Here is a 13,156-nt window from a genome sequence, read left to right as displayed (position 1 = left end):
AGTACATCAATTTTAAATTATACAGATATTATTTATCAATAATGTTCATTTTATAATAATTAATAATTCTAAATATCTTTTACATTAATTTTCTACTAAATTAAATTTTTGATTATATATTTTTAGTTTAGGAAAATAATATTTTTAACTATTCGATAACTAACCTAAAAAATGTGGGTAAAAATTTAGAAAAATATTAAAAATAAGAGAGAATATCCAATTGTAGCTAAATAAATCATTATAGATTCGTTTAGGGATATATAGGTGCTCTACAATTTCTTTATTGGAGATATTATTGATATTTTGTTACGAGAAAGATCATGAAGAATAACACCGTGTTTGGAGCTGAAACGTCGGGGCTTTTAATATTAAAAAAATTTGGTTATGTTTGAAAAATAAGGTAACAATATAATTCTAAATTATTTTAAATAAATTAAATTATTTAATATAATATTAGAAGATCTGTAATTTTAATACGAGTCGTTTTAATTTCGACATATATAACAGGTCATTTGAAATTCGATAAATATAATAAACAAATATCCAAATTAAATTCATTAAAAAACTAAAATGTTTCTACATTAATTTTATAATTCTTTTTGATATGTTTTGCCTAATTTTAACTCATAATTTTAATGAACGTGCCATTAATAATGAATAATATAGAAAGTTTTGATTTCAAATACAATAATAAGATTATAAATATAATTTAAAGCTATACTTCATCGTCTCCAAGTCTTGGATTTGATTCTCCTCTAGGCTCGATTCTCACCTAAAACATACTATGTGCCTGTTTGGCTCCACCTCCACAATTTAAGCACTTTTTTTTCGAAAAATCAGCTCTTATTTTTCTTAATCTGTTTGTGTAAAAAGTTCAAAAGAACTTAAAATAAGTTGATAATGCTAACTTTTGTTTCAGGACTTCTACTTATTTCCCAAACGTTTTAATCTCTTAACTTACTTCCAACTTTTATTTCACTTTCTTTACTTTAAGGAAGAATCACTTATTTTAAAGTTTAAACTCACCCAGACAACCCCTATGGCTATAATATAGTTTAAAATAATAATAGTAATACTATAGCTATAATATAGTTTTAATAATAATAATAATTTAATGCTCTGACTCATTTTCCCGTTTAACTTTTATGTGTATATCTTTTAAAATACTTTATACTTGATGTTAATATATTTTGAGTTATGTTAGGAATATATGGCCCGTATTTGCAAACTAGTGAATATTTTGCTTCTGACTTATATTCAACTATTTTTGACTTTTTGATATGGATTCAGTTGTGCAAAAATAAGGTAAGAATTAAATAATTATTTTCTTATTCTGATTTATTTAATTGATTTCATATCTCATGATTAAAAAATAATAGCTTCGAATCTACCTGTTTATATCCGTATATTTTCATAATTTAATTATAAATATTCAATTTTTTGTCTTTTTCAAATTAAATATTTTTTCATTAAACACGAAAGACTTCCAAAGCACTAGAAAATATTATGATGTAATGTTACGTTCAAAATTCAAAAATTAAAAATTTATCTCTTAAGCTATAAATCGTCGTTTCTTGAAATATTTAAAATTAAGATATATTTCAAATATTTACTTAAAATCCTATAAAAAACATAAAATTAATTATTAAACATGTCAATTTTTTTAAAAAATCTTTTTGATATTATTTTCAGATAAATAATGAATTTAATATATTATATGCCCACATAAATGACTACCTTATAATTAACCCTGATGTAGGGGTGATCGCGGTTCGGTTTGGTTCGGGTTGGAGGTAGGTTCGGAACCAAACCATACATTAGCGGTTTTTTAAAATCTCAAACCAACCCGTGACCCGCAAACCAATTAACCTGGACCAAGCGGTGCGGTTTTTGATGGTTCGGTTAAGCGGATTGATCGGTTTATGATTAAGGCTTATAATCAAAGACGAGGATTTATGAATAATACTAGAAAATAAAGTATCATTTTGTCTCCATTTACACAATTTCACGTAGTTAAATTAAAATACAAAATTTAGTCTAATAAAATGCATAAACTTGAATCGAAGTCGTGGATTACTGAATTGATATGACTTGTAGTTGGTATTGATAAAGTAAGTAACTAAACATCAACCTAACAAGTATAAACTAAAAAAATGAATATATTTATATAAAATTAGTATTACATATATATATTATATTAAATATTTATATTGTATATATATAAATACGCGGTTCGGTTTTATAACGGGTTGGTTTTATATAAAACCGAAACCAACCCACAAACCACGGTTTTTTAAATTAGTCGAACCGAAACCGTAAACCTCATTTCGGTTTCGGTTTGGATCGAATTAATATCGGATTGGTTTATGCGGATTTTGCGGTTTAAACCAGACCGTGATCACCCCTACCCTGATGTATATTACCTAGTTTTAAAACATCTAAACCGAGAAACCAGATGTTCTTTGGCAATATTGGGCTCAAAAGAGAGTACCTCGAAGAGGGGTGGGCTGAGTTTTGTAAAGTTAAAAGCAGCCCACTAGCAGACTTCAAAATCTAAACGAAAGGGGCAAAGGGCCAATCCGTCAGCCCAATCTTGTTACAAATATTTCAATAATAAACTGTTAAATAAATATCCATCAATTTTAATATATTTATACTCTTTTATTAAATCTGAATTCGATACGGTATTTCAAGTTATATATCTTTTTAGTACTAATCCATCGTAGTTCTATATATATAATATATTATATTTGAGACTTCCAAAGTTGAAGATCGAAAGTTATGTTTAAAATCATGATAAATATCATATTAAATTAAATTTTAATATATAAAGAAATATATTGACGGGAGAGAGGGAGTAGCAGAGTTGGAGGCTTGAAGATTCATTCTTGAAAATTTAAGATTTAGAATTCCTCTACACAAAAAACGAAAAAAAATAGTTGTACCTGTACTCTTAAAAGTAAAAAGTTTATTTAGCGAGAAAAAGAATATCTGATTTTATTCCTCAGAAATCAAGTATATCTATTCTTTTATTTATTGTCCATTGCCATTACATTATTATTCAGATTCCAGGCTTAAGCATTCAGACGACCGCATTGATAACAATTCGAAGGTATATTTTATTCTGTTTTTGCTCATTGGGATTTGGGACTGAGTTGGGTTTCAAAAATAAACGGCCGCTCGCACTTGTTTACTTATTTAAAATTATTATCATCCCGGCCGCACTACCTGTTTGAGTTGTTGTCTGAACCAAACCAACTCACAACTCACCAACCTTGTCTCTGTTCTTGCAGGAGCTAACTCACTCACTTCCATCCATCTTTTCCAATGTTTTTTTAGTTTCCCAAGATTTGATATCTCCTTTCCCAAGATTCAATCCGATCACATTGTGCTAGTTGGGCTTTTCACATCAAGATCAACAAAAAACTGCACGGTGAATTCTTTGTTCTCTTGTATATTTACTATTTTGATGATATTCTAGATCTGTGATATTTGTATATATGTGCAGACTTGTGTAGTTGTATCATGTATGTATCCATGACATGTGTCTTGGTTTCTAACGAATCATCCCAATGTTAATGAATTTAACGATGATTGGTTTTAGCTCTGACTGTTTCGTAATCCTGATTCCGCGTTGTTTATATTAGATGAACTCTGTTTGCAGTAGAATCTTGTCATACGTCCAAAGTGTGGATTCGTTATTGTGGTTTGGGTTCCTCTCCTTAGGCTAGTTAACTAGTCGAAGTCCATTGTTTTAAGCCTGCTAAAAATACTCACGAATCATGGTGATGTTTATGGGGTTTCAGTAGTTTTTGTTTGTGTTACTTGTTGACTTACTCCACAACAGCTGGACATACAAAGGTTATCAGGTTATATCAATTCCGTCAACACATGCGTGTAGGTGTATGCAATCTGTGTTATTTTTTCTGTATTTGCTAGAAATTGTAATTTCTTGCTAGCCTGTCACACATAAACAGCCAAGCTAGCATTTCTTATTGACCCTTGGAAAACAATCCCATCAACATAAGCACGGACAGAATATGTTATAGAGTAAATGCACATTTAGTTCTATTTAATGAGAAAAGACTCAAAAAACTTTATTTAGCAGCTCTCCAATAATAGTACTTGATCGTTGATGTTTTGACTACAACACTATATCTCCGGATTACATTTGTTTTGAGCATGATCGCATAGCCTGGAACCAGGTTTTTCAGCTGTCGGATCATATTATAACTTGCATCATTGAAAATTCTATCCTTTGGTACAATTATGACAGCTAGTGAACTAGAAAAGCAGTATTCTGATTGGTCATGCCATTTGGTTTTGTAGATGGGTGATGTAGCCAAGGACTTAACTGCTGGCACTGTGGGAGGGGCTTCCCAGTTGATATGTGGGCATCCATTTGATACCATTAAGGTGAAACTCCAAAGCCAGCCAGTTCCATTACCTGGCCAGGCTCCTAAGTTTTCTGGAGCAATAGATGCCGTCAAACAGACAATAGCAAAAGAAGGCACTGGTGGGCTGTTCAAGGGCATGGGTGCCCCACTTGCCACTGTTGCAGCCTTAAATGCCATACTCTTCACAGCTAGAGGCCAAATGGAAGCACTTCTGAGGTCTGAACCGGGTTCTCCACTTACGATTAACCAGCAAATCATTTGTGGAGCTGGTGCTGGAGTTGCTGTTGCCTTTCCAGCCTGCCCGACTGAGTTAATCAAATGCAGGTCAGTATTTACTGCATTAAGTAGCATGCAAAATTTCCTGCAGATACTGTAAGCTCCCCGAGAAACATAATAACCGATCTGGACTGGTTCCACAATCAAATTTTACATGCTTATCTTATATCCTCTAACAATGGCCTATCTACGCACTGTTGATCAATTTTTTGTGTTGAAGCACAGATTGCAAGCTCAGAGTGCAATGGCAGAAGTTGGCTCTGGTGTTGTTAAGTATTCGGGGCCACTTGATGTTGCAAGGCATGTGTACCAAACCGCAGGTGCTAGGGGTCTCTTTCGCGGATTAGTTCCTACAATGGCACGTGAAGTTCCAGGAAATGCTGCCATGTTTGGAGTCTATGAAGGTCTTAAGCAATATCTTGCCGGTGGGCTAGACACATCGAAATTAGGAAGAGGATCATTGATGTTAGCTGGGGGCTTGGCTGGAGGTTCCTTCTGGATATTTGTGTACCCAACTGATGTGGTGAAAAGTGCAATCCAGGTTGATGACTTCAAGAACCCAAAATATTCTGGCTCGATCGATGCTTTTAGAAAGATCTTGGCAGCTGAAGGAGTCAAAGGTCTGTACAAGGGTTTTACACCTGCAATGGCCAGAAGTGTTCCTGCAAATGCAGCATGCTTCTTGGCATATGAGATGGCAAGGTCAAGTTTAGGGTGATTTCTTCTTGGCATACTTACTTTCAATAGACCTTCATTTCTCTCTCTTTCTTTCCTGGTTCTAATTTAGCTATACCATATAGTTCTCGCGGCTTCTTTTTCTTTGCCATTTTCTTATAAAATCATGAGATTGACATTCCATCTTTTTGAAACTTCATTTCTGGCTTGAAGATTATAAAGGAAGCACACAACTTGCATTTTCATGTCAATTTCCGTATTTACTTTGGTAGTACCTCTAAGCAAGTCAGTTTACACAATGGTTTATATATTGTAAGTTCTTCGAGATGATACGAAAAGTTCTCATAACTTTAATTTCATGTTTGAAGAGCTTATTAAAGTTCGAATTTGCAGACCGCAACATGGGAGTTGACTAGTTTATTTTTTCTTTTGAAATATAGTAGTTATTTTCATAGTTGCTCTCAGAGAAAGTTAGTTCTCTCAGTTTGGCAATTTGGGAAATTTGTAAGGTAAACCCCCTAAACAGATGCACGCAAATTTGACTAATAGCGGCTTATAAAATGAGCCAAACGACTTAAACTTGCTTACATTTATTTAGGAGTCATTTGTTATCTTGGGTAGTTATTTGTTGGATGAATGCTATTGTTTGCTATTTTTTCTGTAACTTGTGTGGATGACTGGCTTCTAACACTGATTATCTTAAATATATTATTTTATTGAATAATTGGTACTATTATGTATTTTATATTTTTATATAATTTTAAAATAAAATAATTGTAATTTTAAATTTATTTATAACTCTAACATTTATATTATAAAATTAAATTTTATTATATTATTGACGGCAAATGAAACTTAAATCACATAATGAATTTTTTTAATATTTATAATTTATATTTATTATTAATAATTTATATTTCAAATATTTAATTTTGAAATACAAATGTTAATTTTTTGATAATTGGGCTCATTAACATATAGTTAAAAATAAGTAATTTAAAATTTTTAAATATATAAAATAATGAAATATAAAATATATAAAAAAAATAAAAAATTAAATATATTACTGTTATCAAATAATGAAGAAGAAAAGTTACTGAGGTAATAATAATTAACATATATGAAATGGTGAAATCAAATATAAAGTTGGTTGTTTTCATCAGAACTCTAGGTAAAATATGATTTTTCTAATTTTTTTCTCTCTTTTTTTGGCTTTTCTAAAGATTGTTAAGAAGCCCAAAGTCGCACAAAATTGCACCAATTTACCAAAGATGAGCGTTGTGCAACGAAAAAAATTATACAACTTGCTATAAGTATGATATTTTCATAACTACAATATAGGAATTTGTTTGGACCCAACTGAGTCATATGCTAACTTTAATCCGCAAACTTATAACTTCTTTGAAAAGAAAATGTCATAACTATAAATATGGATAGATCATGTATGATGTACCAAAGAAAAGTCACTCAAACCAGCTGATGAACACAATGGAAGATCATCACCAGCTGCACTCTCACTCTTTCATGCCTCTTCTTTCCAGGGTCGATCGCTTGGATTCTGTGGTCAGTTCTGCTCCTAACCTCTCCAAAATCTATGCTTCTACTATCGTAATATTCTTAAGTGATATTCGTAATGTTTGAGTTCCTTGATAACAGATGAAAGATGTAGAGAAGAAGAAGCACGAGGACTTTTCAGTCTGGAGCAATGGCAGAAAACTATTTGCCAGAAGAAATAGCAGACAAGGTATGCCATTGACAGTCGCGACCAAGGAAGTTGGATCCAAAGGTTCTTTGATGGATCGTATCCGTTCTCTTGAAGATCGACTTCTTCAGGTTATGCTCTCTTGTTTTCAACTTGAATGTATATTTTCAATTTTCATATCCGCCAGCAACACGCAATTTAACAAGCAGATTTAGCGTTTAAGAGAGAATTGTCATCTAACATTCAGACACATGACTGCAGCTTTCCCAAGAGATTGATCAGGCTAGCAGCAAAGCATCAAGCAGTTCCAGCTTACAGAGTACATCTCTGTGGACCACATCCTCTAGCTCATGTGCTCAATCCAAGAGTGAATTACCAGTTAGTTCATACCCTGCGTTTCACATTCAGGAATCCAAACTCCAGTGCCACGAATATTTCCAGGTAATAGCTTGAACATCCTCCAATACACAATGTTCTTTTACTTTTCGTAATTAAGCACAATCATTAGGTCAATTATGATCACTAAGTTTCCTATATTACATGAAATGCATGCAGAGAGATCTTCGTGCTCCACGACAAAGGATGAAGAATCCAGAGACCGATAGGCCGAAGACACTGAAACTGGGGAAAGACAATACCAAAGAAACAGCATGCTTTGATGGACTGAAGAAGAAGAAGAGATCTCCCTGTTGGCCACGCATGAAATTACTAGGCTGCTAGTTAACTATTTATTTCCTCCCTCAAATAATGCTCAGCATGACTTTACATGTCCATCTGATTGTTCAATATGTCTGTTTTGAATATTAGGACAAGTTCTAAATAATTTAAACGACAAACTACAAGAAAGTGCATAATCTACTCCATACTCAAACTCTTAAAATATATATAATTCACAAGGAGCATAATGAAACATAGTTATATGAAAAAAGTATAATTCACCAACAATAGAAATGTGTTCAGTTGCTTTGTAGTTTGTATTTAACAAGCACACTGAAATAATTTGTATGTTAACATACTACCCTGACTGATTAGTGATTAAATAAAACCTTGATTAGTGTTTAACTACCTAATCCAAAGGGATAAAGCGCAGTAAAATATATAATTCAGTTGTTCTCTTGTAAACATGCAGATGCAGTTGACTTGCTAGATCAACATATACAGACAACTTTAACTAGATTATCACTTATTTCAGATCTGAACTTCATAAACCAGAAAGGAAGTTACCTATAAAATATTAAGGCTTTCATTGACATCAGCAGCTGCTTGGCTTGCCTTAACACTTTCTAAGAAAACAAATTGCATCAACTCATAATCTCTGGTTTGAAATCTCCTGGACAAATCTACAAAGCAAACTGACTAGTATTTGGTTTTAAGGGATCATTATAATCCTATCATCCACATAATACTTGACAAACAAACATCTCTGTAAAGATATATTAACTAACAAGGGTTCAAAAATGTTGCCTAAGCAACAGCAAACAGACACTTGTCTATTGTGCCAATAACAGACACCTCCCATTCTGCCAAGAACTTTCCTTTGTCAAAGTATAAAGGAGGATGTGTAACATTGCACCAAGAACATCCGTGGCAAAAGTATAATAAGTGTGTAAAAGGGTTCAAATCTGACTTGACGAATAGCAAACCAACACTTACCCTCATAAGTTAGAACTTTGTATTTGTATAACCATTCTCTTCTAATCTGATGACATACAAAACATATCTGCAGTCCATCTATCACGTTTATCAAATAATGAATATAGTGTAGCAGAAAAATAGAGCAGTACAACTAATAGTAAAAGAAGTGTAATTTAGAAAGTATCCTAGATTGCCAATGCTCCCTGGAGAACTGATGTTACCCTGTTTACTAAAAAAATTCAAACATCTTATTATGCTTAGACACTACTTTAACTCAAAGAAAGGCCTTCGTGCTGATTTATAAGAACTCATGTATATTCCATATAGTAGAAATTGATGTATCTATGATCCGTGGCTGCAGCCACACTTGTATAAAATATCTAAAATGAGTTATAGGACCAAGCAGCAGAACAAACATTACTCTCCAAGGAAAAACTGGACTCTGAAAGACAAAAAGGATCATTATATCATTATTGTATAACTGCTCTCAAGATACTACTTAACCACTACATTGCAGTCATCAGCCCTTCTAAACTGTAACTTAACACTATGGGTACAAATGAACCAAAACATTTTTTTTTATTATACATGCTAGCCTAGTTTGGCAACTAGATCCTTGACTGTCATTATGTATGGTATATCAATAAATCTTTTATTCGTACCACAAATGCAACCTGTCTGTTCATGCGGATGAGATATTAAAAGCGAGACACCAATTTAAAGAGTATGTGGGGTATCATGCATCGTCATGCACAAGTAAAAGTTTACAAACCCCAAAGTGCATGTCTAACATTTTAGCTTCATGCGTTAAAAAGAATAGAAGACATCTCATCTCCCAGATATATGAAGTAACACAAGACAAGTAGAAAACTATCTTCCAATTCTAGTCTTTAAGCAAGCAACCATATGAAACAAGAAATAAAAATATTCTGTTTAGCCGCATAATAAGCACCAATATGTGTTTGCATCATATATGCATAATGAACTACATATAAAATAATAAAACATAAAAACTTTTGGCGGATACGTAAGTAGTAGAAGTTATGTAAAAAATGTAGGACTTGTACTGAGAAAGCTGAAGAAGCAATATTAACATTAGTAACTGATAGTAATCCACAAAGTTACAGCAAGACCAAATACTCATCAAACAGAAAATCCAAAGAGCATTTAAAGATTATAGATGAGTTGTACATCTTCAGTTCTTCACTGTATCACTAATTTTAAAGGAATTAAGGATTGCAACTGTTAAAGAGTACAGATCTCATAATATTTCATAATGTGTATACACAACATAAAAATAAAGACTAAAAGAAGACTAAATATCCCAACTGAAACCTTACACTGCCAGTCTAAATTATACCTTTCAAAAGAAGACTCAATATCACAACTGAAACCTTACACTGCCAGACTAAATTATACCTTTCAAGATAAAGCTACCATGCCAAAAAGAATATATTTGGAGACTGAATCCCAGAACCGATGCATAATCAGGCATCCTTCAAAGGCTATTGATCCCTCCATCTTGGGCTTGGAATTTGATCCCTCCATCTTGGGCTTGAAATTGGATCCCTCCATCTTGGGCTTGACAAAGGAAAAAACCCCGAAGGAGACAATGGAAATCCATAACCAGGGGAGGGTGGAGGATGAGGGCCAGGACCTAAAATCCCAGACTGAGGAACTGAAGAGAACGAGAAATTAGGTGTCAGTGGTGGAGGAAATTGATATCCAGGAGAAAGTAACGGATAAGGTGAACGGGGTGATAACATGTTCATGAAACCATAGGGTGAAGGCAGCGGCGAAGGCAGGAGGAACTGCGAAGTAGGGGACGGTAAGAGTGGGGGAGCACCATTCATCGTAGGGGAAGGGAGGGGTGGAGGGCCGTTCATCCTTGGTGATGGTAGGGGTGGTGGACCATTCATTCTAGGTGATGGTAGGGGCGGTGGACCATTCATTCTAGGTGATGGGAGAGGAGGAGGACCATTCATTCTTGGTGATGGTAGAGGGGGGCCAGATGGGTTAGGAAGTAACCCGGATGATGGCGGATATGCCATATTTGGACCAGGATATGGAGGCTGATGTTGAGGGTGCATTTGGTTCTGCCTCGGACCAGAGTCTAGGATGGAATGTTGAAGGTATCGCATGTATGCTGATATAGGAGACTCGGCTGTATTTGACCAAACTTGATCACCGGGAGGGTATGGTGGTGGCATCATTGGTGGTAATGGGGGACCAAAATTTCCAGAAGGAGGTCTAGAGAAGTTATTATTAAGAGGTACAGCAGATCCAGAGGGAGGCAGAGAAGGTACAGGTAAGGGAGCAGGGCGATGGGGCATTTGGGACATCTGAGGTCTGTTTACATTAATCGGTGCCAAATGAGGAGGCCTCCTCTTGGAAGGGTTTTGTGGAGGCCTAGGAAGTGGATCATGGTGAGAAGGCGAACCAGTGAGCTGTTGAACAATGTTCCTAAAGTCATTCTTATTAATGTTGTAAACCTGAGGCTGTGGTTGTTGCCGAGCAGTATTCGTGAAAGTGGGTTGATGCATTGGACTTTTTCTAATATTTTTCCCAATCTTGTTAACACCCAGGTGTTCATTATACTTATTTTTCGAATCATCCATATCACACACACCCGAAACCAAAAAACCTTAATCCGATTATCCAGTATATCCAAAATCCACTATATCAAAACACTTACAGATCACCACAAAGCAGCCAAAAACTTCAAAACCTAAGCTTAAATCAAACAATTACCCTAGGCAAACAATGATACACCAACTCCCAATACATAAACCAGAAATGATTTATAGAATGCACAGAAATTCAAACTAAATCAGCAAAAAACATACCCTTTTCTCGAAACTTCAAACTGAATCATTAAAAATCATACCCATTTCTTAAAATTGAAAAACCCATCAAAACCCTAGATCGAATCAGCTTCAGCCCAACCCCACTTGTAAATCACCTTCAATAGCAAAAAGATTGAATCTTTGATCAATTTAGCCTTGACCCACCTCGAAAACCCCAAAATCTTGCAAGAACTTTCAACCAAAATACATAAAGATTGAAACTTTATTGAAGTTTAGAGGTACGGATAAGTGTAGGGATAAATATGAGAACTGAGAGAGCGAAGACAAAATAGAACCAGAGAGAGATATCGAGAAAGCGGCTAATGTTCTGTTTGGCTTGGGTCAATGAGAAGAAAAAAAATTGAAAATTATAAAAGAAAAACAATAAAGTTATTCACTTATTTGTGTTGTCCATGACCATGAGTATTGAGTAGATGCAGAAACAAAAGCGGTTCATATATTGTTAAAATATGCAGTTATACAGAAGGCTGGAGAGATGGGACACTGATGCGGGGTGATGCTTTGGTCTTCGTGCACACCCTTTTTTGCTCTTGGAGACTTGGAACGTTATTTATCGAAAACAGCTGTTTGTTTTTAACTATGTTTCTAAATTTCCTTCGACTTTCCCCCCTGATTTTGAGACAATAATGTTGGAATTTCGTTATTTTAAAGGAAATAATATTGGGAACTTTCACAAACACGACATGACACATACTCCCTCCGTTCCATTTTAGTTGTCACATTTGGTATTGTGCCGGTCAAATTGACCAAAGTTTGACTGAAATTTACTAATATTTTATCAATTGAAAAAATAAGAAAAATATGTCATCGGAAATAATTTTTAATCTGCTTTAAGATGTAGTTTTCGGTTTCTTAAAATCATGAAAAAGCGACTTGTAATCTTTGGTCAAAAGTTAGTCAATTTGACCAACAAAAAAGGAAATGTGACAACTAAAATAGGACGGAGGGAGTATTAACCAAAATTAAAGTATATACGATTTTTTCCATAAAAAATTATTGTATATACATAGAATTTCTCATTTGAAATTTCTATATAAATACTCCCTCTATCCCAAATTAAATGAGCTAGTTGATTTTGGACACGTAACTTAAGGTGCATTGACCGACTAGCTCTAAAATTTATTTTTAAAAATTTTCTCTTGTAAACAAAAATTTCATATTTGATTTTTTATTTGTAAAAATAAAATTTTAAAATTAAGTAATGTAGCTATGCGGTCAATGGACTTTAAAGTGCGTGCCCGAAATCAACGAGCTCATCTAATTTGGGATGGAGGGAGTATCGATTAAAAAATTCATTTATTAATAAATATACGAATTTGTTTTAAAAAATGCAACATGCCTCCTTTTGGAATTATTATATAGAATGCAGATAAAATTTAAGAAGGATTCAAGGTGAGTGCTAGACTGCTAGCTTTTTTAGGCAACATCAGCTAAACTAAAGAAGGAAAAAGAATGGGGTGAGAGAGGCTCGAACTCTCGACCTCAGGATTACTCTTATGCTATGAGACCTACGCGCTAGCCAACTGCGCCACCACCCCTTGGTGGGAAAATAGTTAAACCAATCTATATATAACAAACCGAAGACACGTGTCCTCCCCAGAAGG

The 13,156-nt window shown here is 34.0% G+C and overlaps 3 protein-coding genes and 1 non-coding gene across 5 annotated transcripts; 2 read left to right on the top strand and 2 right to left on the bottom strand.

Annotated features, from left to right (window-relative positions):
* The first annotated feature begins 2,942 nt into the window (after positions 1–2,942).
* LOC108206750 (mitochondrial carnitine/acylcarnitine carrier-like protein) lies at positions 2,943–5,599 on the top strand. 2 transcript variants are annotated; one of them, XM_017377143.2, is made up of 4 exons: positions 2,943–3,112; positions 3,294–3,433; positions 4,330–4,721; positions 4,899–5,599. In XM_017377143.2, the coding sequence occupies exons 3-4, from the start codon at positions 4,330–4,332 to the stop codon at positions 5,389–5,391; spliced, it is 885 nt and encodes a 294-aa protein (XP_017232632.1). In that variant the 5' UTR covers positions 2,943–3,112; positions 3,294–3,433; the 3' UTR covers positions 5,392–5,599. The 2 variants fall into 2 exon arrangements, with proteins under 2 accessions (XP_017232632.1, XP_063944444.1); XM_064088374.1 differs by lacking the exons at positions 2,943–3,112; positions 3,294–3,433 and adding an exon at positions 3,845–3,897.
* A 903-nt stretch (positions 5,600–6,502) lies between these two features.
* LOC108210222 (uncharacterized) lies at positions 6,503–7,938 on the top strand. The gene is made up of 4 exons (XM_017381520.2): positions 6,503–6,911; positions 7,005–7,181; positions 7,312–7,491; positions 7,606–7,938. Exons 1-4 carry the CDS (start codon positions 6,789–6,791, stop codon positions 7,768–7,770), a joined length of 645 nt encoding a protein of 214 aa, XP_017237009.1. The 5' UTR covers positions 6,503–6,788; the 3' UTR covers positions 7,771–7,938.
* Positions 7,939–9,835: 1,897 nt separating this feature from the next.
* On the bottom strand, positions 9,836–12,134 carry LOC108210221 (protein HAIKU1). The gene has a single exon (XM_017381517.2). The coding sequence runs from the start codon at positions 11,301–11,303 to the stop codon at positions 10,191–10,193; it is 1,113 nt and encodes a 370-aa protein (XP_017237006.1). The 5' UTR covers positions 11,304–12,134; the 3' UTR covers positions 9,836–10,190.
* Positions 12,135–13,005: 871 nt separating this feature from the next.
* TRNAM-CAU (transfer RNA methionine (anticodon CAU)) lies at positions 13,006–13,090 on the bottom strand. Its single transcript is given in 2 exon segments — positions 13,006–13,041; positions 13,053–13,090. It is a non-coding gene; the product is annotated as a tRNA-Met (tRNA).
* Positions 13,091–13,156: the final 66 nt, after the last annotated feature.

Source organism: Daucus carota, chromosome 2, assembly GCF_001625215.2.
Source record: "Daucus carota subsp. sativus chromosome 2, DH1 v3.0, whole genome shotgun sequence".
Lineage (NCBI taxonomy): Eukaryota > Viridiplantae > Streptophyta > Magnoliopsida > Apiales > Apiaceae > Daucus > Daucus carota.
The sequence above is the reverse complement of the archived record's forward strand: the minus strand, read 5'-3'. Positions and strand labels throughout refer to the sequence as shown.

Bases quoted from the DNA above. Each gene is read 5' to 3' on its own strand.
- LOC108210221 (XM_017381517.2), bottom strand. From the start codon at position 11,303: ATGGATGATTCGAAAAATAAGTATAATGAACACCTGGGTGTTAACAAG.
- LOC108210222 (XM_017381520.2), top strand. From the start codon at position 6,789: ATGTATGATGTACCAAAGAAAAGTCACTCAAACCAGCTGATGAACACA. The intron at 6,912-7,004 runs GTCAGTTCTGCT...CCTTGATAACAG, and splicing joins TCGATCGCTTGGATTCTGTG to ATGAAAGATGTAGAGAAGAA. The intron at 7,492-7,605 runs GTAATAGCTTGA...AAATGCATGCAG, and splicing joins AGTGCCACGAATATTTCCAG to AGAGATCTTCGTGCTCCACG.
- LOC108206750 (XM_064088374.1), top strand. The intron at 4,722-4,898 runs GTCAGTATTTAC...GTTGAAGCACAG, and splicing joins ACTGAGTTAATCAAATGCAG to ATTGCAAGCTCAGAGTGCAA.